This window comes from Heloderma suspectum, chromosome 6 (genome assembly GCF_057233095.1).
Source record: "Heloderma suspectum isolate Gila_16-S chromosome 6, 16-S_ref, whole genome shotgun sequence".
Lineage (NCBI taxonomy): Eukaryota > Metazoa > Chordata > Lepidosauria > Squamata > Helodermatidae > Heloderma > Heloderma suspectum.
In genome coordinates, this window is record NC_139463.1 from 6,001,853 (window position 1) to 6,029,072 (window position 27,220).

At 45.0% G+C, this 27,220-nt stretch overlaps 2 protein-coding genes across 5 annotated transcripts in view; one reads left to right on the plus strand and one right to left on the minus strand.

Moving 5' to 3' along the window:
• Positions 1-27,220, minus strand: part of LOC146340404 (carotenoid-cleaving dioxygenase, mitochondrial-like) — a 105,482-nt gene that overhangs the window by 47,947 nt on the left and 30,315 nt on the right. The gene's annotated exons all lie outside the window — the stretch shown is intronic.
• Positions 7,097-24,578, plus strand: IL18 (interleukin 18). 2 transcript variants are annotated; one of them, XM_084803529.1, is made up of 5 exons: positions 7,097-7,591; positions 15,085-15,160; positions 18,702-18,854; positions 20,240-20,382; positions 22,064-24,578. In XM_084803529.1, exons 2-5 carry the CDS (start codon positions 15,094-15,096, stop codon positions 22,352-22,354), a joined length of 654 nt encoding a protein of 217 aa, XP_084659655.1. In that variant the 5' UTR covers positions 7,097-7,591; positions 15,085-15,093; the 3' UTR covers positions 22,355-24,578. The 2 variants fall into 2 exon arrangements, with proteins under 2 accessions (XP_084659655.1, XP_084659654.1); XM_084803528.1 differs by lacking the exons at positions 7,097-7,591; positions 15,085-15,160 and having other exon boundaries at positions 17,513-18,854.

The following is a 27,220-nucleotide window of genomic DNA, read 5'->3' on the forward strand; positions in this document are numbered from 1 at the left end:
TGACTTTCTTTCCCCCAAGCCACAAAGCGAAGGAGCGGCCCTTACTTCTCGACCCCACGGATTTATGCAGAGGAGCAGAAAACCCCCTTCCCAGTCTCCCGCACACTCTCCCGCGCGCGCAAACGACCTCGCCCGCCCCTCGGCGCCCTCTATTCGGAACCCCACGCGCCGGGGGCGCGTCCCTCAGCCCCAGCTGGCGCGCATCTCAGCGCACCTACGCCTTCCCCAGCGGACACTCCTCGACAGCGCGCGGCACGGAGAAGACGGCGGGTGCGCGCGCGCGCGCGCTCCTTCCACCGCCTCACAGGCGCGGCTACATCAGGAGCCCCGTAATGGCGGCACCCTGGCAAGTCCTTTCTCCGACGCTCCGCAGGGCAGCAGCCCCACATCCCAGCGCTCCCACACCTTCCCCCTCTCTCGCGCGGCCGCGTACGCCCCTGGGAGGGCCTTCCGTCCTCCTCCTTCCATCACCCCACACGCCTTCGTCGGCGCGCTGACGGCGGGGAAGGAGGAAAGGCCGCGCGCGCGCGCGAACACACGCACGCGCTCGGCTGCGGTTAGGCCGCGCGCGCCTCCGCGGCCCATCCCCCCGCGCCTCAGGCGGCCGCTAACGGCCGGCGCGTGCCGCGGCAGTTCTGGCGGGAGAATGGGAGGGCGAGTGGGGGCGGGGCGGGGCGGCGGCGAGGCGCGTCGTCCTCCCCGCTCAGGTCCGCGGGAGGAGAGGGGGCCGAGCGGCGCCGCCTTCGGGCGGGCTTATTGTGTGGCTGCCGGCACGTGCGGGGCAGCTTTCAGCTTGCCCCCTTGGCACGATGTTTGAACACGAAATAAAACGTTTTGAATGAACAACCGCCGGCCCCTCCCTCCCAAGAACGTAAGAGGAGCCCTGCTGGATCGCGCCAAGGGTCCACCTCGTCCAGCGTTCTGCCCACACGGCGGCCACCCAGCTGTTGACCAGGAGCCCACAAGCTCGGCGCGAGTGCGACAGCACCCTCCTGCCCATGTTCCCCAGCCACTGATGGGCATAGGCATACCGCCTCCGCTGCTGGAGGCGCCTCCCATCCAGACACTGCCCTTCGTATCCTCTACCGGGTTGCTGTATCAGGCCGTGTCTGGGGTTGGCTGGTTGGCTGGTTGATTTCATGTCTATACCGCCCAATAGCCGAAGCTCTCTGGGCGGTTCGCAAACATTAAAACCAAACAGCACACAATAAAACAATTTAAAGTATACAGAACATTAAAACCACAATGTAACAATACAACCACACTAAAACCTAGCAGCAGTGCAGGAGTTTGAAATACAGATTTAAAACAGCAAAGCTAAAAATTTAGAAAGCTGAAATGCCTGGGAAAATAAAAAGTTGGTACGGTGAACAGCGCAGCCGTATTTTATTATGCATGTATCCCGCCTGGTTGTGTCCAGCTGAAGCACTATTCCCCTTTAATCTCTTTCTCTGAAATGGAACCTTCTAACTGCTAGTTTCTACTTTATATTAACAGTCTCATATATCTGTACTTTGCGAAGAGAAGACTCCCTGGAAAAGACCCCGATGCTGGGAAAGACTGAAGGCAAAAGGAGAAGGGGGCGGCAGAGGATGAGATGGCTGGAGAGCATCACCGATGCAACGAATATGGACTTGAGCACGCTCCAGGAGAGAGCGCAGGACAGGAAGGCCTGGTGTGCTATGGTCCATGGAGTCACGAAGAGTCGGACACGACTGAACGACTGAACATATCTGTACTTTCCTTTAATTAATTTGTCTGTTCCATTGTAATAGCTTCATTTGCTTTAATATCATCCACTATAAGCTGCAGTCCTGTACATGCTGTACATAACACTCGCATCCTGATGTTGCAAAGAACAGCTTGTGACAATGATCTTGGTGAGCATCTTGTGGAACAGAGCTATGGCAAATCAGAACTGTTATGCTGTGTGTTAATTGTATTACCATAATAAGTTACTACCTGGCCAGCAACTGGCATTTAGGATTGGGCTTTCAGGCAGATGAAAATGAATTAAATTCTTAGAAAGGTTTACATCTGGAAAAAGAAATTAGGGCAGGAAAACCAGAAACTGAATTTAAAATGGTGGTTTTTGCAGCCTTACAGTAAAATAGTCAAGACTCTGTCAGTAGGTCCTGAAGAAGAAGTATATGCTACAGACACTTCCATCATATGGTAAGTAGCGATGCTTGTTAAAATGTGAATATGAAAACGGCATTTTAAAGTAATTTGCAGACTTAATACAGTGGTAAAACAGCCCCCCCGGCATTTTAAAGATGCTTTCAAATGGATTTTTAATAGTTTCTCAGCTGAATAGTTTGCCACATTACTAATCTGTGGATAAACTGTCCTCCTAGGAGCCAATGCCAATATAACTATAATTGTAAATACAAACACTAAAGGGAAATTAAAGTTTCCAACAAGTGAGAGGAATATCTGGCAGGAACTGTTATTATGCTGATCTGAACACAGAAAGCAAATTTTCCTGACACTAACTGTTTTTGTAAGAAATTTCCTGGAAGAACAGTACTCTTAGAGACAAGAGTTTCTCTCGCCCAGACAGATATTCTAGCTATAGGTTGATTACATCACAGTTTACAAATGCAAAAGGGCTTATTGCTTTTTGCCATAGGCCATTTTAAAACTGTAATTTATATATTGGTATCAGTGAGACAAGGAAGTGGATGCAAGGCTCTCGCATCATCAACCTTTTATCAAACAAAAGAAAACTATCCCAGTCTACAAATTCATTTAGCACATTCCATTGCTGCCCAGAACATACTGACATTTCCTGGATACTGACAGATGGCAGTGTAAACACACATAAAACCAGCTACTTCCTCTCTTTCTTTCAGTTCCTTCTTGTCAAAATCCTGTACCTTTGAATGCAGCCTTGATTCCAGTAATACTCCCTCTGCTCCCCAATGACACAGGCCATATTGAAACATAAGCACACTGACAACAGTGATACAAAATAACTCAGTTTGACAGCCTAATCTATTTAGCATCTCCAACTCCCATCACTGACACAAAATGAGGAAATAAAACAGTGAAGTTACTAAGAAAGCTGGATGTGTTCTCTTCAGTTGTATACTTTGAGATGCCCAGAGAATGCATACCCAACTTTCTTAATAACTTACCCATACATTTAACTCACGTAAAGTGAGTTGAAGATGCTAAATAGGTTAGGCTATCAAAACAAGTACTGATATGATGCTTTATCATCTGGAGCAGATGATAAAGCAATCCATCTGTAAGCGCCTTGAAAACCATGCAGTGATTACTCGAAGCCAGCATGTATTTGTCAAGAACAAGTCCTGCCAGATGAATCTGATCTCATTTTTTGATCAAGTAACCTCCCTTGTGGACCGTGGAAATGCTGTAGACATCATATACCTCGACATCAGCAAAGCTTTCAACAAAATGCCCCATGAGATCCTGATGAGCAAACTAGCTCAAAGTGGGCTAGATGAAACAACAATCCAGTGGATCCGCAGTTGGCTACAAAATCGGACTCCAAGAGTGCTTATCAATGGGACCTTCTCAAACTGGGCAGAGGTAACAAGTGGAGAACCGCAGGGCTCAGTCCTGGGCCCAGTGCTCTTCAACATTTGTATTAATGACTTGGAGGAGGAGGTGTAGGCAATGCTGATCAAATCTGCAGATGACACAAAATTGGGTGGGATAGCTAATACTTTGGAAGACAGAAACAAAATTCAAAGTGATCTTGACAGACTGGAGCACTGGGCAGAAAACAACAGAATGACATTTAATAGGGATAAATGCCATGTTCTGCACCTAGGAAAAAGAAACCAAATGCACAGTTACAAGACGGGGGGATACGTGGCTCAACAACACGTCAAGCGAGAAGGATCTTGGAACTGTTGTCGATCACAAGCTGAATATGAGCCAACAATGCGATGTGACTGCAAAAAAGGCAAATGCTCTTTTGGGCTGCATTAATAGAAGCATAGCTTCCAAATCCCGAGAAATACTAGTTCCCCTCTACTCAGCACTGGTTAGGCCTCATCTGGAGTACTGTGTCCAGTTCTGGGCACCACGCTTTAAGAAGGATGCAGACAAACTGGAGAGGGTTCAGAGGAGGGCAGCAAACATGATCAGAGGACTGGAAACAAAGCCCTATGAAGAGAGACTGAAAGAATTGGGCATCTTTAGCCTTGAGAAGACTGAGGGGAGATATAGTAGCGCTCTTCAAGTACTTGAAAGGTTGTCATAGACAGGAAGGCCAGGATCTCTTCTCGATCATCCCAGAGTGCAGGGCATAGAATAATGGACTCAAGTTACAAGAAACCAGATTCCAGCTGAACATCAGGAAAAACGTCCTGTTAGAGCAATACAACAATGGAAGCACTTACCTAGGAAGGTAGTGGGCTCTCCGACACTGGTGGCGTTCAAGACGAGGCTGGACAGCCATCTGTCAGGGATGCTCTGACTTGGATTCCTGCATTGAGCAGGGGGTTGGACTCGATGGCCTTGTAGGCCCTTTCCAACCCTACTATTCTATGATTCTATTATACCAAACTGACACCTCATTTAAAGCATTTATTTATATGTGCAGCCTGCCGTAGGCTCCAGCAGGGCTCCAGGCAAATATTCCCTTTTACAAATATATACATATATCAAAAGCATTAGAGTTACCTGTTATTTTACAATGCACAGTTTGAATTCTAAAGGTGTATACAGAGGTAAGAATGACTGAGTGTTTTTGCTAGTGATTCTGTGCAAATTCCCACTTGCTATCATACTCTGCTTTTGCTCAAGGGGAAGAAAGGTGATATGTAATATATCTATGACCTTGTGAGGGCAGTACATGCACAGACTTAATTTTTCCTCATAAAATGGTAAGGACTTTTGGAAATTTAGAAAATACAACTCTGTTCACAGCAAACTGTTCACTAATGATCAGCTATCAGCAATGGCTTCTATATTAATATCATTAAAATGTGTTCACATGTATGTAACCATTTTCCTGTTCTAGGTAGGCATTTATGGACTCAGAAGGAATTTATTGATGAAATTTTAATTACATTTAAATTTCCTTTCGCTGTCTAAGTAAGCACCCCAAGGGTGTTAAAATAAAGAATTATGGGCATTTAAAAATGCTGGTAAAGGTAGGAACTCTTCATGTATACTTAAGGGCAAAGGCAGATATATGCTTTCTGTAACAGATTAAAAGAAAATGGAAGATTATTAATCTAGAAGAGTTAAATGATGGAGAGATGAGCTTCTCCACTGCTAGTTCTGCTATGTATTGACACCCCAGCTGTTGTGGGACACCCTTGAGGTAACTGTATCTGTATATAGGGAAAATTAATTCAGGTAGATATGCAATCTGAATATGGAAAGACCTGTGTATGGAAAAGTAAGGGATGACTAACGACTAAGCAATCACAAAAGGTTTCAAAGAGTCATAGATCCAGGTTTGCCAACTTCTGTAGGAGCTTTCCTAGTCAAGGAATCCGACTAAGCACCAGCTCCATCACCTCTCATTTGAGAACTTAGCCACTCCTGATTTAATGCTGAAAAAAGTGAGAATGGGGCAGGTGTGTCTTTTAAGCTATCTGGTCATCCAGTTTATGGATGAGGAGAGAAATCTGATGCCTGTGGGGCCATCGGATCATTAAACATTGATATCTGTCTAAAACATTTATATCCCCACCTTTCCTAAAAGTTTGAGGTGGTGAACAACAAAATTGGGAGGAACATAGGGAGCTGCCTTATGCCAAGTCAGACCATTGGGCTATCTGACTGGGCATTGTCACTGACTGGCAACAGCTCTTCAGGGTTTCAGAGAGGGGTGTTTCCCAGTCCTACTTGGACATTCCTAGGACTGAACCTCATTCTGTTCACACAGTGGCCAAGCAGATGCCCATGGGAAACCCATAAGTAGGAAATCAGTGCAATAGCACCACCCACATACACACACATACTCATGTTCTCCAGCAATTGTATATATAGGCATACTGCCTCTGGTACTGCAAGTACTACACTGCATCATGACTAGTATCCACTGATAGCCTTAACTGCCATCACTTTGTCCAACCCCCTTTTAAAGCCATCCAAATTGGCAGCCATCACTATGTCTTGTAGTAGCAAATTCCATAGTTTAGCTAAGTGGTGTGTGAAGAAGTCCTTCCTTTTCTCTGTCCTGAATCTCCCACCCATCATCAGCTTCATGGGATGACCCCTTTGGGGTCTAGTATTTTGAGAGGCGGAAAAATGTCCCCATCCACTTTCTCCACATGTATAATTGCATATATCTCTATCACGTTTCCCCTTATTCCCCTTTTTTCTAAGCTAAACAGTCCCAGATGTAACCTTTCTTCATACAGGAGTTGCTCCACCCCTTTGATCATTTTGGTTGCCCTTTTCTACATCTTTTCCAACTCTACAGTATCCTTTTTTAGCTGTGGTGGCTAGAACGGTACACAGTATTCCAAGTACGGTCACTCTATGGAGCTTTATAAAGGCGTTGTGATTATTATGAAAGTTTATTTTCAGTTCCTTTTCTATGCCCAAAATGGAATTTGCCTTTTTCACAGCAGCTGCACACTGGGTCGACATTTTCCTTGAGCTGCTCACCACAATCCCAAGACCTCTTTCTTGGCTAGCTCAGATCCCATCAACATATAGGTGAAGTTGGGATTTTTTGCCTCAACGTGCATCACTTTACACTTGCTTACATTGACCCGCATTTGCCATTTTGATGCCCATTCTCCCAGTTGGGAGAGATCCTTTCGGAACTCCTTGCAATCCCGTTTTGTTTTAGCCACCCTAAATAATTCGGTGTCATGAGCAACCCTGGCCACTGCGCTGCTCACTTCTGATTCCAGATCGTTTACGAACAAGCTGAAAAGCATCAGTCCCAATACAGATCGCTGTGCCGCCGCCCCCCGTTTGCATCCCTCCACTGAGAGAATTCGCCACGCATTCCTGCTTTCTGTTCTTTGACCAGTCGCAGATCCACACGCGGCCCTCTCCGCTGAATCCGTGCCTGCCAGGTTTGCTCAGGAGGCTTCGGTGAGGAGCTCCGCCGAAAGCCTTCCGGGAACCCAAGCCAGCAGCGCCTGCCGGGTCGGCGCCGCCCGCGCGCGCGCTCGCTGACGCGCTCCGAGAGTCCTGCCGGGCTCGTGGTTCGGCCGGGGCGTCCCGGGGCCGGCGTGCCCGGAGCGCGCCGCCAGGCTCGGCGCCCCGGGCGTGCGGGGCAGGCAGCGGCGCGCTGGGGGCGAGCGGGCGAGGAGCAGCGGGCCTCCCGCCGCGCCCCTGCCGCCCACCCCTGCCGCAGGCGCGCCCCCGGCCGCGCCGCCGCTCCGGCCGAGCGCGCCCCGTTGCCCCGCGGCCGCGCAGGCACGCCCGGGAGGAGCTGCCCCCGCCCGCCGCCTCTGGCCGGGCGCGGCGTGCTCTCGGCGTCCCGCGCAGCCCGACGCCGGCCTGCGGCCCGTCGGCCCCTCCGCAGCGCCCCGCCCGGCGCGGCCCCCGAGCGACCCGCGCCGCCTTCGCGGCTTCCGCCAGTCGCCCGCCCTCGCTCGGCCGGAGCAGTCCCCCGCGGCTTGGCTGCGGCAGGAGGCAGGTAGGCTCGCGCCGCCGGGGGGCGTGTGCGGCGGGCCGGGGCGCCCGGCGGCCTCGCCGCTCGGCTCCTGCTGCGCGCAGGCGGGCTGGCCACTGGCGGCCGGTGAGCCCTCCGCGCCGAAGGAAGGCGCTCCGGCCGCGCCGCCGCCCCCGGCCAGCGAGCTCCGCTGAGCCTGCCGGCGAGGCGCGGGCGCTGGCCGGGCGCCCGGCGAGGAGGGACGGAGGGCGGGCGGGCCGCGGCGGCCGGCCGGCCTCGCTCCGGCTGCCCGGCAAGGCGGGCGCGGCGCTGAGTGCCGCGGGGCCGGCGCGCAAAAGCAGTGGCCAACCCGAATAGCGGGTTCCAAAAGCCAGCAAGATTCCGTGAGAAGACCTTGTGAAATATTTCGTTCCTCGGAATAACATTAAATGGTACCGGTATTGAATGACGAGGTTAATATCAACTACTCTGGATACATGCCTAGGCTGCTGTACCGACTATGCCCTTATCTGGACAGAGAGAGCCCACCTACAGTCACCTGCAGAGAGCTTCGGCTATTGGGCGGTGTAGAAATGAAAGACATACCAGTACTTTTCTGGCCGCCAGTCCATTTCCAGCCCAATTCAAAGTGCTGGTATTAACATTCAGAGCCCTAAATGGCTTGGGGCCAGGTTAGCTGAAGGATCGCCTCCTCCCATATGTGCTTGCCCAGGCCCCAAGATCATCCTCAGGGGTCCTTCTCCAGAGCCCCCACCGATGGGAGTGAGGCTGGTGGCTGCCAGGAGAGCCTTTTCCGCTGTGGTCCCCCAGCTGTGGGATGAGCTCGCTAGAGAGGTTCGCCTGGCACCTTATGTTGTTCTCCTTCCAGTGCCAGGTGAAGATCTTTTTATTCTCCCAGTATTTTAGCATTTTAGCGTCTTAATCTTTTAGCTCTGTGGTGTTTTGACTCTGTATTTTAAATCTCAGCATTGCTGCTAGGTTTTATTCTGGTTGTACTGTTATATTGGGGTTTTAAGCTTTTATATTTTATATTGTTTTATGCTGCAGTTTGTGGTTTTCATTTTTGTGAACCGCCCAAAGAGCTTCAGCTGTTGTGCGGTATAGAAATAAATAAATAAATAAATAAATAAATAAAATAAGCATGTTAGCCCTACAGATAATCCTTTCACTAACAGTGTTTCCACCAGATACAAGACATTAAAGACAGCTTTTTAAAATTTTATTTTAAATGAAGAACCAATTTGATAATTTCTCATAAACGAATATTTACACTCTACCTTCCCAACACAGACATTTCATTTTCATCTGATGAAAAGAAATTGCTTTGGTCTGTCCAGTAACTATCAGGCCTTGCTTGTCAGTCATGGGCATTTAATGTTTGCTACTTTGTTTTTGTCATGGTGGTCCTGGGCCAACACAGAATAAAGCAAAAAGGAGCAACACTGAAGAGAAACTAAGAGGACAAAATTGTCCAGTGGGTCCGTTTCTATATTCCCATACTTAAACTCATAAATTGTCATGGGCACTGGCCATAAGAAAGACCTATATAGTGTTTTTAAAAGAAATTGCCTCTATAGGTAAAGGAGGAGGAGGAGGAGGGGGGGGGAGAGGGAGGGAGGAACATGTACAAAATGTATACAGTGAGACAAAGGATAGTATCCAATATTAGTCCTACTTAGGATAGACCCATTGAAATGAATGGGACAAAAGTTAGTCATGACTAACTTAAGTCCCATTCATTTTAATGGGTCTACTCTAAGTAGGACTAATATTGGATACTACGCAAAGAAAGTGTAAGATCAGTGTAAATAATACCCTATTTAGTTATAACTTAACGTGGCGTAGTGGTCAGATTTGCACAACAGTTTAGGAAATATATGAAGAACTACCAATAGGAAACTTTATTTTAATCACCATGATTTAAATCAACCCACCATGATAACCAGCCTATGAATCTGTTCCCCCAAATCCAAGACGTGCACTCCAGAATTCCTCACAAAGGATGCTGCTGGGGTATATCTTGGATAATGCACTGCTTCTTTGGCACTGTTACAAATACAGCCCCCAAACAACTGCTTGGATTGCTAGTGCAGTAGGGCTGGCTCTGCAGTTCCAGGGAACACTGTTATCAAGCATTGGTTGGGAGAGGGGGACACAACTGGAGCACTGATCAAGGAACCATGGGTGATATCATAAGAGTCTCACCTGGGCATGGTCCCAGACCTTTTTGTGCTGGGCCCCAGATCTTTAGAGCTGCCCCAGTTGCCGTCATCTGTCTTAATACAAGCCTTCTTCCCTCTGAACTCAGTAACTTTGCAGTTACTGGGAGATCGCGGGACTCACTCCCTTAGCAAACTAACAGGGAGTGTAGCATGAAGGCACCACCTTTTAAACTAGGGGGGAGACTGCCACCTTTCCTTCCACAGCCCGCTCATTATTTTAAGTCCAGAGTCCAAAAGTGCGTAACAGCACCAGTCACCCAGCTTTCGAAGTGTGCCTGAGTCTGCAGAGACCCGCCCAGCCAATAGCTACCGGGAAACTGCACTTGTGCCCTGGGCCACTGTAGGCAGCAAGGCCCAGGCAAGAGCAGGTGCGTCGGCTGCTCACATAGCAAATGGAGTGCCAGATGCCTTTCTCATCAGTTGCTTCCTCCAAGCTTGGCCCAGGCCCCTTACCGGGGGCAGGGGGGGCGGGGGAGAAGTGGGTTTGCTTGCAAAAAGGCTTTGAATGAGCAGCAATGTTTGAATTTGGGGTAAGGTAATGTATGTGCGTATGGTTTGCCCTGGCTTGTTTGAGTGTGTCTGGAGCTCCTTGGCTCTGCAGTCATCTTTCTGGAGTGCATCTGCTTTTTGCATGATCCATATGGCCAGATTCTCTTGGGTTCCTGGTCCTTCTTGGCATCAGGGAGTTGTACTAGGTTAGAGAAAGACGAATAGCTGTGGGAGGAGTAGGGGTTTCTTGTTCTTTTGTGTTCAAAAGCCGCAATGCACCTTAGAGACTCAGACATTTACTGTGGCATAATAAGCTTTCATGGGCAGGAGTCCACTGTACAGAAAATTATTTTGAAAGTTGTTGCTTTTCATGTAACTGGAGAAAAATGGCACTTGCTGAAATAAAGGTACAGGAGCCCTGATTATCCCTGTTGCATCTGATCCCCCTGGACTAGCTGGCTTTTTGCCCCCATGTGTTTCCCCTCTTGCTGCCTCCCTTGAATCTTTCTGCCTGAAGTTTTTTTTTTTCTGAAATCAAATGCTCTCCTCTCCCTGTCCATACATACCTTTTTACAAATAGGGATGCCCTTAGAAGACAGGGTGCTTTAAAGAAACCCCACACACACACATTTTAGAACTTGAGGCAACTGCCTCTGACAGCTGATTTGGAATGTCATGAAAAGCAGCAAATTATTCATTATTTAATTTGTTGATTATTATTGTATTTTCACTGCCAGGGAAGGGGAGAGGTCCTTGCAGGATTTTCTGCCTCAGTGGCCAAAACAACTTGACTGGTTTTGAGTACTACTGTGCACCTTAACTGGGGTTGGAGAGGAAGGTGCCATTTGCCGATCTGCCTCAAGCAGCAAAATGTCTTGGGGCTGGCACTGGACATGGTTATAGAGAACTGTTGGGTGGGGAAAGGTAGCTGAGATCATACAGGAAATTATGTGGGATAGGGAAACAACTAGGGGTACAAAGAGATCTGTGGATAGGGAAACGTGTTCAGGATAACATCAAACTTACTGGGTAATCCTAAATAGGTTTACTCAGAAGTAAGTCATACTGAGTTCAATGGGATTTACTCTCAGGTAAGTGTATGTAGGATTGGAGTCTTACTCCTTAGAGGAGTGCTCAGAGCTGCAACCTGCTTCATTCCCCTGGAAGATAGTCCCACTATGTGGATGTAGAGAGAAACCAGGGATTGATAACTTTGGCAATTTAAAAAGCAAACAACCAAACACAAAGGTAGCCATGCTGATCCATGAGAAATAAAAAACCAGAATTAGGGATGGAGACTTCCGCCATGGATTTCAGTGAATGCACTGGCATTCGGCCCCCCGAAACCCGTGGCGGAACGGCCTCCCGCCACCCCGCGGAATCCCCCTGGAACGAAACTTACCTGGGGCGGCAGCAGCTCCGGCGGCGACGGCGGCTGGTCTTTCAGCCGGCTGCTGCAGCCGTAAATGGCAGCCGCCATAGCAGCCGCCATTTGTATCCTGCCAGGCTGCCGTGATAGGTTACGTAAGTATTTACGTAGCCTATCACGGCAAAGAGCAGGAACGCAAACGGCGGCTGCTACACTGTTTGCGCTGCTGCTCTTTTCGTGATAGGCTACGTAAGTATTTACATAGCCTATCATGGTAAAGGCAGCCACACAAATGGCGGCCACTACGCCATTTGCGTGGCTGCCTTTACTGTGATAGGCTATGTAAATACTTACGTAGCCTATCACGAAAAGAGCAGCGGTGCAAACAGTGTAGCAGCCACCGTTTGCGTTCCTGCTCTTTGCCGTGATAGGCTACGTAAATACTTACGTAGCCTATCATGGCAGCCGCTACGGCGGCTGCCATTTGCGTCCGCAGCAGCCCGGCCGCGGCCAGAACTCCAGCTGTGGATGGCTCTGGCCAGCGGCTCTGTGGAGCCGCCGTGGAGCAGAGCCAGCCAGGGAGGATTCCGGAGGGAGGGACGGAGCGCCTCCCCCCCACCGCGAATCACACCTGCGAAAAGGTAAGTGACTTTCGTACATCCCTAACCAGAATCCACAGTTAGGCAATACCTGTATTAGGAATTTTGGATGGTCCTAATAAAGGTATCCAACTATGCACTGTGGTACCTTAAGAGTTGTATGATGATGAGGTTGCAAGAAATTGCAACATTTGGTGCAGATTTCAGGATTTCAATAAGTTATAACACAAGAAATGTTAAAAAAAAAAAGTGTTCTAGAATCCCAGAAACTATCAAAATAAAGTATTTGAAATAAAATGAAGAGCTACTTTTCCCGGTGGCTCTCTCTGCTTCCTCACCTAGCCCAGGGATCTGGAGCAGAAAAACAACGTCCCCCAGTCCCGAGGTTTCTGTCCAATCCTGTTGTGCTTATTGGTGATTGGGGCGGGGGGAAGCAAGTGAGGATTTACTCAGAAGTTAATCCCACTATGTTTAATGGGAGTTACTCCCTAGTAACTGTAAGTTTGCAGCCTAAGAGCACAGGTTATTATAGCCTACAATGCATTCCCACACTCGCCCTTGCTGGTGTGCCATGTTCAGTTTGCAATTAATTGGGAAATGGTGCCATACAGCTCTTTGCTGGTCCCAGGCACTCCATCCTCCCCATCTGGATTTGGGCCTGAAAGACCAAGGAAAAGTATAGATGTGTGGAGGGCAAGTTTTAAACCAGCACAATTTGGGACATTGCACAGTTCTGTCCTGAAAGCAAGCAAGAGGTTAATTAGCTTGCCTTCTATAACATTTAAATTATAGTAATTATTCATAATTATGTACACATATATTTGCATATGTAAATTAGCATGTGCAAATTTGTGCAATTTTTCATCCTTTGGGCATGAGCCCCAGATGTTTTAGGCCCCTGCCCCTGCAAGGAACTGTAGACTAATTCAACTTCAATGAAACACCAAGGGGGGGGGAGCATGCCGATTGTACCAAAAATATACAGGCCCTGCAAGAAGGTCTACATGTTGTGTTCCTTGGCTATGTGGACCAGTAACTTCTGACAAATGATCCAGCGATGTCATAATAAAGAAGGAAATGTCTGAGTAGTCTGTGACAGAGAAGTGGGAAGTTATAACTTGTTTTCTTAAGAAATATGCAGCCACCACATCCTTGTCATCTCTCTTTAATGCCCACATGTGTTATTGGGAAAAAATATGTTTTCTCACAACAGATGTTCTACCTTGAAATATGTATGTATACCCATCAACATATGCGTAATAAGTGCACATGTATTGCACAAGAGAACAACTGTCTGGGAAACCCCTAGCAATAGTTTTGTCATCAGAAATGCTTGATAAACTAGGCAGATAGTTTTGTGCAATTTCCCTTCAGGACGGCATTGCCCACAGTGACGGAAAGCAAATAACTTTGGGTGAATCCATACTTTTGGCCTTATAAATATTGTCAAAAGGTGTCTGCCAGCCCTGGGAACTCCTGCTGTGTTTCCACTGATCTGATTTAGCCTCTCTTCTTATTAAATAGTTGGGAGTCTGGAATCTGGACGCTTGGGTATATCCTAAAGATACTGATGTTCACCCCAGTGAAATACATGGAAGGGACCAGAAGTAGTCTAACACTCCAGTCAAGACAGGCTTTCCATAGATTAGCCATATATGTAATTTAAAGTTCCATGAGCCAAAAAAAGAAAGCAGGTGTAAACAAGAAGCACCATGTATCTTAGGCTGCCAACATTTTTTTCTCCTGTCAGCGCTCCCCTTTAATTGCTGCCTGATGTTCAAAAATTAAGCTGATAAAGTTTTTCACATCACTTAATTTTCATGCTAGGAAAAGCTTCATTAGCTAAAATTCTACATATCGCTACTTTTAAAAGCACAGGAGCAAGGCTAGTAAAATAGTTGGCAACCTAATAAAGCAGGAAAGTGGACATGATGACCTGCATCAATATTGGCCATATAATCCACAATCACAGCATTTCACCCTCTGAAATTCATGGTCAAATGATGTAGGTGTTATTCCTTATACCAATTGTATCTATAGCCTTATTGCTGTAAGTTAGGGAACTCGTGGCCCTCTCAATGTTGTTGGACCCCAACTCCCAGCAGCCACAACCAGCATGACCAGTGGTCAGGGATGTTGACAGTTGTAGTCCAATAACATTGGGAGGACCACAGGTGCCCTATCATTGGTGCAGAGGGTGCAGGAACCATGTTGGGATAAAAGAAGCAAGGGAAGCAACTGTCACAAGAAGTGTGGGCAATAGGAAAACTGCATTCCACACCTCAAATGGCTCTCAAACTGGAATATTGCAAAAAGCAAACAAACACCACACCTCTTGTCCTTTTATCCTGAGCTATAAGATTCCATTTTAAGAAAAGCTGCTCTTTCCCCAGGATCCTCAAAATGGCACCTTTGTGGGCATTGCAATATGTACATGTATTTAAATTTAATTTACTTATTAAATTTCTTATCATTTGAAACCCAAGAAATTATTTGATCGGGTAAAATGTTTCTTATTAGTTAACAGCCTTAGTACTAATTCCAGTTGTCCTGATTTGTACAGCACCCTCTCCCAACCTGGTGTCCTCCAGATGTTTTGTACTTCAATTCCCATCAGCCGCAGCCACCACAGCTAATGGACAGGAATTCTGGGAGTTGTAGTCCAAAAGAGCTGAAGGGCACCAGGTTGGGGAAAGCTGCTGTATCGTCTCTTCCCTAGTTCTGCCCCAGGCACTGTTGAGCATCTGAGCATGGAGCAGTGAAGTACCCTATATCTTGAGTCACTTTGGAGAGATCTGATATCTATTCCTAACATGTCTCTTCCCTCCACTTTCCCAGGGAGCAAAGATGAATGCTGATAAAGTTTGCATGGTTCCAGTGCATTTCAAAAATGGTGTGGTCCTCTTTTCTGAAGGTAACTCTTGGCTGGCTTATTGAATTAGATTCTGTGTGGGATTCTGTGACTAATCCTTCACCCTGTCATTTGGTGGCACTGTAGAGGATGGCACCCAACCCCTGCTGCTCCCAGACACTGAGAGTAGGACCTAGGCCTCTTGACACAGCTAGACATTCTATACTGGTGCTTAGGAATTTGAATCTTTGACATAGCCCTGAGCAGCTCTGGTGTCTAAATGTCGAATAGTAGGCCTTTCCTCAATTAAGGCTGGTGCTTAGAAATTTGAAATATTTTTCAAGCTCTGCCATGGCTGAAACAGGCCAATCCACAGTTTAAAATCAGAGTATTCAATGAATTTAAACACTCTTAACTCTGAGTTGGACTGGGAATAAGTATATCCAAAGAAAGCACCATAGGGACAGAGTAATATTTCTGAATTAAAATGAATATAAGGAGAGCTGTACTGGATCAGACCAGAGGCCTATAGTCCAGCATTCTGTTCACATAGCAGCCAACCAGCTGCCTGTGGGAAACCTACAAGTAAGACATGACTGCAACAGCACCCTCCTACCCATGTTCCCCAGCAACTGATATACATAGGCATACTGCCTCTGATACTAGAGGTAGCATATAGCCAGCAGGACTAGTAGCCACTGATAGCCTTATCCTCCATGAATATGTCTTATCCCCTTTTAAAGCCATCCAAGTTGGTGGCCATCACTACATCTTACAATAGCAAATTCCATAGTTTAACTCTGCTGTGTGAAGTCTTTGCTTTTACGGGGCCGGAATCTCCCACCAGTCAGCTTCATGTGATGACCTCCATTGGGTTCTAGTATTGTAAGAGAGGGAGAAAAATGTCTCCCTATCCACTTTCTCCACTATCCTGGAGGAGAAGGCTATCAATTGCTACTAGTCCTGATGGCTATATGCTATCTCCAGTATCACAGGCAAGTGTATACCAGTTGCTGCGGAACTTGGGTGGGAGGGTGCTGTTTCACTCATGTCCTGCTTGTGGGTTTCCTGTGGACAGCTGGTTGGCCACTGTGCAAACAGAATGCTGGACTAGATAGGCCTTCGGCCTGATCCAACAGAGCTCTTCTTGTGTTCCACACTAGGCATATTTTGTACACCTCTATTGTGTCTCCCCTCAGCTATGGTAGATGATGTGGGCTGAGAGTCTTGGAAAAACTGAGGGTGATATGAGCAAAAACATGACCCAATAAACAAAATAAAAGATTGCCTGTTGGCAAGTGATTAGGGAGTTGCTCTCCATTGCCTATGGATACCCAATCCATTTCTGTTGCTACTTTCTGCACTTCGAAAACTGGCCACACCTTAGTAATAGAGCTCACTCTTGTCATGGGTAAAGTCCCAAGTTCTGTGTCTGGCATTTCTGATTAAAGGGTTTCAGGCAGTAGAACTGAAACTGGGAGAGCTAGTTTGGTCATACTACACATCACCGGGCTAGACAATATATTCCTCCCTCTACTGCATCAGATAATTTGGCTTATTTATTTATTTACAATATTTATATACCACTCTGCACCAAAAAAATTTGGAGCAACGAACAGCAAAGATAAAGAGTAAAACACCATGTTAAAACAATTAAAACGTTTTTAAAAGAAACAAGTTCTGATAAGACTGAATTTAATAAACCGCAGCTGGTCACTCAAGGAAAGTTTCTGAAAATAATGCCTTCAGGAGGCACTGGAAGCCAACATTGTGTTGCTTCCGGTGCCTCTTGAAGACATTGTTATTTTGGGAAGCCTTGAGTGACCAGCTGCCGTTTATTAAATTCAGTCTTATCAGAACTTGTTTCTTTTAAAAAAGTTTTGTTTTAACATGGTGTTTTATTCTTTAACTTTGCTGTTCGCTGCTCCAAAATCTTTTGATGTGGAGTGGTATATAAGTATTGTAAATAGACAGACAGGCAGGCAGATAGGCCAAATAATATGATATGCCAAATAATATGATGCAGCAGAAGGAAGGAGATACTGTCTGGGGGTACTATGGAATGAGGAAGTTCTATTTCTGTCTGTTTGAGCCTTTGATTGAAATGGCCTTTTTTACCCTTTGAGCCAGGAAACTATTTTTTTTAATGAACGCTAACGTGGAAGGAATCCGTTTCTGTTATTTACACAATTTATTTGCCAATTTCTTTGAGGTGCATATTTCTACACCAATTGGTGACAGGGACGGAAAGCTAAAGAAGTGGATTCTATCTTATTCTGGGGGTTGAGATTAAACTAGCCAGCAAATGACCACTTGTGTGGATGTAGAGTTCTAACATCTTTTCCCTTTCTCTCACCCTCTCTGTTGCTTGGCTGGAACAAAGACGACGAAGGTAAGCATGAAAAATCCTCTGCTACAAATTGTGCCTCATGCCTTGATTGCTTGTCTTGACAAATTAGAGCTGTGTTAAGTTTTTATGGTATTCAATTTTTCTGTCAAAAACTGCAGTTTCATCGGGTATTTTATCACCAAATGAGCAGAGTTCTCTGCAAATTTTGTGGAAAAGCAGTTCTTTTTAATGCTATGTATATTGCTATTTTTTCCATTGTCAACTTTTGTTGCTTCAAAAATGGCTTATGCAAATAAAATGCCCAACTGAATATCATGTAGTAAACATGATAATGTTATGGTGGGATATATGACATGATGCAGTCACCACATTTTCAGTATATAAAATCATGTAGGCTAGATTTATATACCAGCTCTAGATATAATACCACCACTGAATGTAGTGTTCTGTAACTAAAAAGACAGACAAAAATGAATAAAACATTGCAAGAAGGATATTGAAAAATTGCCAAAGAGGCTGCATTAGCCCAGTTTAGATGTAATTATCTCAGCCCCCAAAACTATGATTAAATTGAGAACAAGTGTTGTGACTGCTGGCTCCATCATCATTGAGTCACCTGGCTTTGGTACTTCTATTGTGGTTTTATTGAACAGGGAAACTGTGGATTAACCTCTGTAGACAATCCAGGATATGAAACCAGGACTGGATCCTTATTTCATATCCTGGTCAGTAAACATACCTTAAGCCACAGTTCCCGGTTTGAATGTAATGAGAAATGTGGCTTAACAAATCTGAGAAGTTTTATATTATGGTGTAGAAGAAAAGGGGAGGAGGAAACACACTGGCACAATGCAGGTCTAATAAGACATGTTTTATTAAACCAACGTCACTATGCCTGAACTCTGCAACTGAGAATAAATGAAAACAAAATGGAAAGAAAGTAACTTCAGATCAGCCTTAATTCCACCTGGAGTTAACCTCTGGTCATAATTTGTCCAATTTTCATAAGCATTCCGGGATGATTACATACAGCATGTTTGGAGGGTGCGTGGGTGGGGGAAATCTAGGCTTGCCAGAGTGAACTTGCATGAAAAAGTTTATTCTGCAAGTCATAATGAGATTCAAGGGCCAGGACGTGGTCCCACATCAGAGTACCCATTTCTTATAATATGGCCATTATTACGTGCATTACGTTCTGGAAGAGAAAATCTACAGACCACATTCTGACTTCATGTTTCGCATATCTATTCAAAGGTCTAGAAACGGACAGCTGGAGAAAATCTGGAAAATGTGACAGCGCCCAAATCTTGCGAACAAAAAAGAATGAAGTCCTCATAGCAAAGCCAGATGCTCATGCAGATTCCAAGGCAATATTTGAGTCTATGACCGATCAAGAAATGCGAAATGGTACAGTAACTGTTCCACACCTCCCTGAAGTCTGAACAGATTTCATCTATCCCACCCCAAATTTCCCCACATTTCATGCATTTGAGAACAACAGCCATTGATAACCTCAGACTATTTATCACATTTTTATACCACCCAATAGTTGGGCTGATGACCATGCTAGCTGGGAATTATGGGAGTTGCAGTTCCAACACATCTAGAGGGTGCCAGATTGGGGAACACGGCAATAGTGGTTCACAAAACTGCCAATGGGAGTTTCACAAAACAAGTCACTGAGGACAGGGCAGAAAGTAATTTTTTAAAACTTTACAGATGTATAATTAGGTCATACCTCCGGAGGTAACTTTGTAAGTATAAGAGCAGTTCAGTAATGAAACAAGGTGCCAAGGGAGTTGTGAAACCCCTTTCTTTGCAGAATTTCAAGCCAGCAAATGCATTTAGATATTCAACAGAGTATCTTGAACCTGCATTTTTACTGGACAAACTGATAGTTAAAAACACTAAAAGCAAGCTTTCAAGATACACTGGATTCTTCTTCAGATGCAGGTATTTACAGATCCTGTTACCGCATTCCCCTTGGCTGAAATGTGAAAGGTCATATATCAGGTTGAGGGGAAAAAAGTAAGTTGATGCAGACATCTGAAGTCATCCCTCAATTCCACCTGAATCTGCTTACCTCAAGCAAAGAACCAGTGCTTGCTTTCTAGTTGTGTTGAATACATGCTCTGGCCCCCACTACGAAGTCCATCATCTAATCTCATAAAGGCCACATAATCTGTGTTGGTAGTCAAATGTTGTTTTTTTCAGTCCCTGATACAAATGGACATACTTTGAGATTTCTTGGTGCAGTAACTCAATATTCCTTTGGCGCAAGGGATACGCTCCAGCATACATTGGTGGGGGGGCTGTATCCTGTAGATCAGGGTGGGCAACCACAGGCCCAGGGGCCAAATCCAACCCTTTGGGTTTCCCCAGAAGGCCATACCCCCTTCTTTTGGCTCCTAACCTGTCCCCTAACCATGGATTGTTGGGTGGTTTCCCACTTTTCTGCAGGTTTCCCCCCATTTTAAAGGCTTTGTTACTGACAGTGAGACCTTTAAGTTATAAACTGCTGGGTGTGGGTCTGTGTTTTTCTGTATTTTTGTTCCCATCCAACACTGGAACGCAGCCCCCAAGAGCTTTTCCAAAATTGAATTTGGCCCTCACACTGAAAGAGGTTTCCCACCCCTGCTGTGGGTCAAAGGAAGGAGTGGAGAATGATGTTGATCATAGGCAAAAAACATAAATGAAAGTGGAGCAGTCATAGGAGCCAAGGCCTGGGCTTTGTTTGGTACTGCTAGGTACTTCAGAAAAAAGGAAGCTGATCATTTGTCCTTTATATGCAGTGCCTGGAATCAAATTCGACATCCACAGTTATCAAGACACTATGCCGAGAGGATTGCCAGTGGCCTTCACCACCGAATGGCAGAGTAGAACTTACTGCATGTGTGTCGCGAAAGGCGGCAGCAAAATGTGGGTGGAATTTCGGGTAAGCCACTGCCAATTGCCATAAACGCTGTTTTGAAGTGCTATACCTTTAGGGTTCCTTCCCTCTTGACTCTCTAGTAGAGATGTCCACAAGTCAAGTCTACAAACAAAAAAACTGTAACGAGGTGCGAATGTCAGTGCTTGATTTTACCAGTGAGCAATCAACTGTTCCACATTTATATTCTATCCCAGTTTGCTCACAACTTGTAAGGCACCTTGAACGCTTTCAGAAAAGCCCAGTAAAAACACTTAAATCGGTTAAATAATATCATTGTCTCCATGTATGTTCTCATAATACACAGTGGGTTAGATCCAGACTTGAGAGTAGCCCAGCCTTCCCCAAGCTCGGGCCCTTCAGAAGTGTTGGACTACAACTCCCATTCTCAGGCAGCATGGTCTTTGGCCCTATATTGTAGCCCAACACACCTGGAGGGCACAAGCTTGGAAAAGGCCGGAGTAGACCCACTGAAATCAATGGGACTTTAGTCACTAACGTAAGTCCCATTAATTTCAATGGGTTTACGTTTTTACTAAATCTGGATCCAACCCACTGTAGGTTGGTTCAGATGTAATGTCAAACCATGATTTATATCATTTAGATTCCATGCTATGAGTTGTGTGGTTTCTGACTTCTCCAGCCTTTCCAAGAATCCCTGGATGCTGTCCCAAACAGCGGCCTGTGAAAATGAAGCAACATCCCAGACTATAATAAGGCAATTCAGATGGAACACCCAACTAATTTGCCCAGACTGTAGTCTGCAAATCAGTTCTCAAACAAGGTTTCAGATCTGGGTTTAGTGGTCACTCAAAAACCATGGCTTGTCAGATGGCATTGGTTCAACTATCACAACAAATCATGGTTTGGCATTACATCCAAGCCATCTCAATGCATACACCAGACAACCACAAATATAGTCCATAGCAGTATGGTTGACCAGGACCAGAAACAGCCAAACCATTTAGTACCTGAAGCACAAAATCCATTGCTTCACCTTGCTGCACGGTAGAGCCATCTCTAAGAAGTCACTGCTATGAACATGGCAAATTGCTGTTAACTGCAAGGGCTTAGTAAGCACCATACATTTCACTGTATGTACCAAGAGATTGTCAAACTGCTTGCATGGGCAGGAACCTGCTGCTTGTGCCTAGTTTACAACAAAAGGCTCAAGTTACAGAAATCAGGGGTAGGCAGCGTGGTGCCCCCAGGCAACTTCCTTGCCCACCGAGAGACACTCCTCCCCCCACTTCTTATTGAAATCATATTTTTATATTTTCTTACTGGAAGCTGGGATTGCTTCACAGAGGCACAGGAGCCTCTAGCAGCTGCCACATTAATTTCCCATGAATGCTACTGGGAGGTTTACTTGACCTTTGTGTCTAGCCATGCCCACATATGGTAGCCATTTTATGGTTGTCCTCACAAGTTTCTCAAATTTCCAAATGGTTGCCTAGCCCTGACAGAGATGCAGATTTAATTCAGAAACTAAGAAGCCTTCCTAACCATCAGATAAGTACTTCATCAAACTGGCTGCTTAGCAGAGTCATAGGATCTGGCTGCTTTTAGAATCATGCACCATTGTGCCCCAGGTTAATGGTCTGAGCCATGTTTCAAGCTTTCTGTGATCCTGGCCTTCCCTTTTAGATAGACAGATAGACCAGGACTGTATTTCTCTCAATTTCAGGAAGGAGATGCTCCAAAAAGAATTGACGGAACAACTAGCAATGTGATCTTCATCAAAACCCCATTTTCCGAAGGTGATGGGCAATACTTCATGTTTGAGTCTGCACTGGAAGAAGGCTACTTCCTTGCCTTTGAGAAAACTGAAAATGGCCATGCCAGAAGACTGATCGTAAAGAAAAAGGAAGCAATGGATGAAGTGGATGAATCCACACAGATAAACCATTCCCCATTCCCCCCCAAAGAAGAAAATACAAATGAGGCTGTACAAACTGTAGTAAACCCAATAATATAGAATACTGTAATTTTAAAGTATCACATGCTATCACGGGCCTTAGCTGATAAAGAATTATAAAATAACCTTGTCTATTATACACCACAAAACCTGGAAGTAAAAAACAAGGTATCCCACTCCCTATTACCTTTCTGTGTGGTTTTTCATGAATGTGGATGCTATATATAATAGTTAATCCAATAGCTAATAAATAATTTTGTATTGTGTATTTTGAAATACAATGTTTTTCCTCAGTGCCCTGAAGAAGGAGTCTAGCAAAATGTACTGGACATTTTATAACTCTTATTAAGGTTCCTTCTATCTCTGTACCATTTTGAGGCTTTTCCTCTTTTTAAAAAAACTGGTGTGTTCTGGTGCAGTCTCCTTTTTTCCTATCCATAATTGGCCAATATGAATGAATATAGAAGCCACCATTTACCAAATCAAATTACTTGTCCATCTAGTCCAGTTCCATCTGTTGTCCGAGGTCTCACATATTGTCCTTTCCTAGCCTAGTTACCTAAAATCCTTTTACTGGAGACAGGGAATATGAAAAAGTCCTAGGTTCAAAACACCATCCACTATGGCCAATATTCCCTGCCCGACTGCAGTGTCTGCAACAAAAACCCACTACATAAATCCTCAAGTAGAGAAAGTGCTCTAAGTATGGCACTTGATATAAAAATGGTTCACACGCAGAACTGCAATTCCATCAAGCTGGGTGGAAGTGTTTTGTTGTAAACAGTATACTCCCAGTGACTCATTTATTACCAGGTCTGTTGCATCATCCGTGAGAAGCAGGAAGAGAGTGGAACCATCATACCATGCAAAGCCAAGAAAACAAAACCGCTTCATAACATAACATTTACAAGTTTACAAGGCTCAATCTTATGACTAAGAACTATTCCAACAATCATTGTAAAAGCAGAGGCCAAGCAACACACACAGGTATGCAACAAAATAGCCCACATCGGCAAAAGCAGCCATCAACAATGTTTTTCTTGAGAAAAATCAGCTTTGCAAAGGTGATAGGCTGCAAGTGCTTGTGAAGTTGCAAATCAACACACACCATGAAAACGCTGGCAAATACAGTGGTTCAATTTAAACCAGTAGTGGGGAACATGTAGTTCTCCAGATGTTGCTGGACTCCAACCCCATCACCCTCAGCCAGCATAGCCAATGGTGAGGGATGATGGGAGTTGTAGTCCACCACCACCACATGTTGCCCACCTGATTTAAAAGTTTAAAAATAATTTGAATAACTGAATTTAATAATTTCTATATGAATATTGATTTATTAATAGTTTATTTTTGTGAACCATCGAGAGAGCTTCAGCTATTGGGCGGTATAGAAATGAAATAAATACATAAATAAAAATATTCTCATAAAAGTGTGCATTTTTCTAACCTGCTATTATAAAAGTTAGAAACTCGTTAAAACGCCTGCACCACATCTTAGAAGGCTGCAATACACAAAGGAGTAACTGCAGAGCCTCTAAAGCAAGGGTCCTCAAACTTTTTGGACCTGTGGGCACATTTGGGAATTTTAGAAACTACTGTGGGCCCCACCACTTTGGCATCTGTCACCTCTATGGATCCTAGGCTGCACCTTATTCAGCAAAAATGTTTTGTTTCGTGTTTATTGAACGTTGCGATGTCTCTTTAAGAAGAGATTGCCTAATTCGGCTAATTGTTGGCAGTGCAATATAGCTAATGCTTCTTTTAAACATATGTTTTGGCAATATCCAGTAGTTGCTTTTTGGGAGGAGGTTATTACACAGATAAATTTTGTATTGGGACAGTTGTTAATATTCACTGATGTAGACACTTCTAAATTATTTATCTGCTTCTTAGAAATTAACAAATGGTCACAGTAATTGGATTCTCTGTGCTGTTTTGACAGAATAATATTGTAACATTGGAGGGATAAACACTCACCTCCTATAATGCAATGGATTGAGGACCTTATAACACTTTCAATATCTGAATGGGTGGCACATAGACACCATCTTCAAATGGATAGCAGTTTGGATGTTTGGTCCACTTTTGTTGAAGCCCATGTATAATTGCTAGAAAGTTGTATGCATTTCATATGTATTCACTGCTATGGATTTATACAAATCCGTGTATATATATTCATTTACAATAATTGTATACCGCCCCACATCTAAACAGATTCTGGAGGGGTGAACAAGAGATCAAATGAACAAAAGCTAAAAAGAGTGGAACATTAAAATTATTCTTTAAAAAAACAAGAGTGCCAATAAACCAAGGCTAGTTAACCAAGGAAGGCTTCCTGGAAAAGAGCTGTTTTCAGCAGGTGCCGAAAACAACCCAGTGCTGGTTCCTGCCTGACCTCCAGAGGCAGGGAGTTCCGTAGGAAGGGAGTCACTATACTGAAGGCTCTTCTCCAGGTGGGCTGCGGTCAGGCCGTAGTTCCAGGTAGAACCACCAGGAGTGTGCCCTCCGATGCCCTCAGTGACCAGGCAGGTTGGCAAGGGAGAAGGCGCTCTCTCGGTTATCCTGGCCCCAAGTTGTGTAGGGCATTTTTTTTAAAATGGGGATTTTTTTTTTTTAGTTTTGCAGGCGCCGATGAACACTGCGTTGGGGACCTCTGCTGTAAAGATTCAATTTCACGCAACAGATGACAGACTTTAAAAGTGACAACCACAAACAAACTAGACTAACAATTAGCACTTAACTAAAGGCAGTGTTGGAAATGACAGTCAACAACAACCACTGCCGTACACCCACACCCCTAATACAAAAGGAAGAGATTCGCAGCCAGGAGCAAGGGCAACGTAGCTAAAAACTGACAGTAAGTAGAGGAATTAAGCAAACAGATGAAGTCGAAAGAGAATTGCATTTGATATACATCCAGTACAAATAAAGCATTCTATAAAGAGTTCTTGGCTCCTGGCACAAAACTTACAGCGGACACCTCTAAATCTGAGGTCATTTTAAAAGCAAGTTTCTAGACCTTATGATCAAGGAGTTGTATGAAATAACAGACAGGCCAGGGGTTCAGTCTAAAGCGCTATGCTGTATGTGTATCCAGACATTACCAAAGGGAAGCCCCTGCTCATGCAGAGCTTGGCCACGAGCACCAGAGCTGCCAAACTTGGGCAAATGTTGGGTGGGAGGAGGTTCTGTGACTTGAATGGGTACTTGTCCTCAAGGCTTTTGTATTCCACACTGATCCAGAGATAAAAATGCCATTATTTTTTTTTGCAAGAACTGAAGGGTCAGGTTTAAACCACACGCTATTTCATGTGTTAGAATAAGAGAAGAGTTCCCCCGTCTTGTTTCCACAGCAGGTTGACTGCATCTTTTCTACAAGGAGTCTGAAAATGTGTAGTGGTGTCACAGGGAAACTCAGCCATGGCTTGCTCTCTAGCATATGCTTTAAACATTATAGAAAATAGTTTGCTTGGCAGATTGAATTGGCTTTGCACAGACTGCAAGTAATTAAAGCAGGGGAGCAAACAAAAATAGGGTGGGGATGAATTGCCCCCTGCCAGGCTCTGCAGGCTGGATGATACCAGTGGTTGTGGCCATGTCCATTCATGTCCCCCCCCCCCCTTTGCTTGAGTCCCATGTATGGAGAAAAGGACTCAGCTGGTGCTGGGAGGAGCACTATTCAATTCCAGGCTCAGTTCAAAGTGTTACCTGCTTTTAATATTTTCTTTTAAAAATTTAACTCCATTATATCAATTCAACAGAACCAAAAGAGCCTCAAAAAGCTAAAGGTGCTCTTAGCCCCACCAATCAATCAACTAAAGCATTTGTTGATTAATCCATCAAATAAAGCTCACAGCCCTACTTGCTGTTAGCTACCTAAAGAGAAAATAGTGATGTTTTTAAAGGTAAGCAACAGAGACAGCTGAAGGGGTAAGAAATGGATTGCAGAATCAAACAGTTGAGGGTTCTATAAATTCTTTATTGTACATAAATAAAAGTCTTCCCTTTTGCACTGCAACTGTCTGAGTGCTGCATGAGATGCTGTGTACACGATTCACTAATTGCAACATCTGCACAAAAAACATGAGACAGTAAATCAAGATCACTTATGCTGCATCCGTTTAAATCAAGCTGCCATTTGTCAGGAAAAAGGTCAGCCACATCTAACAGCTGCCACTGTAACCACTGCTATTTTGCCCCCAATTAACGCCAGAGCTTCCATCCCCCCACCCCGATTCTATCCTGTCTCAAGTATAATTCTCATCCTGTCAAGAGATCCCAGATTTTGCTGAATGGCTAAAGCTTTTGACCTGGATTTGGATGCCTCTTTCCTCAAGCCGTTCTGCTGTGTGCAGCGTGGGACCCTTTGTTGCTTATTTCTCCCTCATTCAATGACTTCGTAATAATTAGCAATAATGAAGCAGAGGCAGCGATGAACAATCGTCATATTTTGCTGGCAGGTTACATTGCGTCTCAGAGGCTCCACAGCATGGCCACAGCCCTGCAGATGCCCACATCGTGGTAGTTGAAGTAGCAGAGGCCAGCAAAGGTGATTGCCGAGAGCAAATAGAGGCCAGTGTTGGCCATTTTAATAGATGTCTCTCCGTGGACATAATCAGTTACTACTTGCCCGAGGCCCCTGCAAGGAAGAAAAAACATGAAGGAAGCAGGCTGAATATACAAACATCTGAGCTCTACCGACTTCCAAATGTTTTCTAGGGCAGTCTCCACAGGCCAGGAACTCTGGCTAATCCTGAAGTCAGCATAATCTCTGGTGACTTTTCAGAGGAGTGTTAGCTGTCTTCATCACAGAAGAATCGACACAGAATCTTGCTCCATTCCAGCATAAAGCATTCTTTGCTTTCTTAATTGAACCAGGCTGAGCATGCTCACAGTGAGAATGCCTCAGACTGTGGAGGACAACAC

Excerpts from the sequence above, each read along its gene's own strand:
- IL18 (XM_084803528.1), top strand. The coding sequence starts at position 18,617 with ATGGCCATTATTACGTGCATTACGTTCTGGAAGAGAAAATCTACAGAC. Across the intron at positions 18,855-20,239 it reads CGATCAAGAAATGCGAAATG|TGCCTGGAATCAAATTCGAC; the intron begins GTACAGTAACTG and ends CTTTATATGCAG. Across the intron at positions 20,383-22,063 it reads AAATGTGGGTGGAATTTCGG|GAAGGAGATGCTCCAAAAAG; the intron begins GTAAGCCACTGC and ends TCTCAATTTCAG.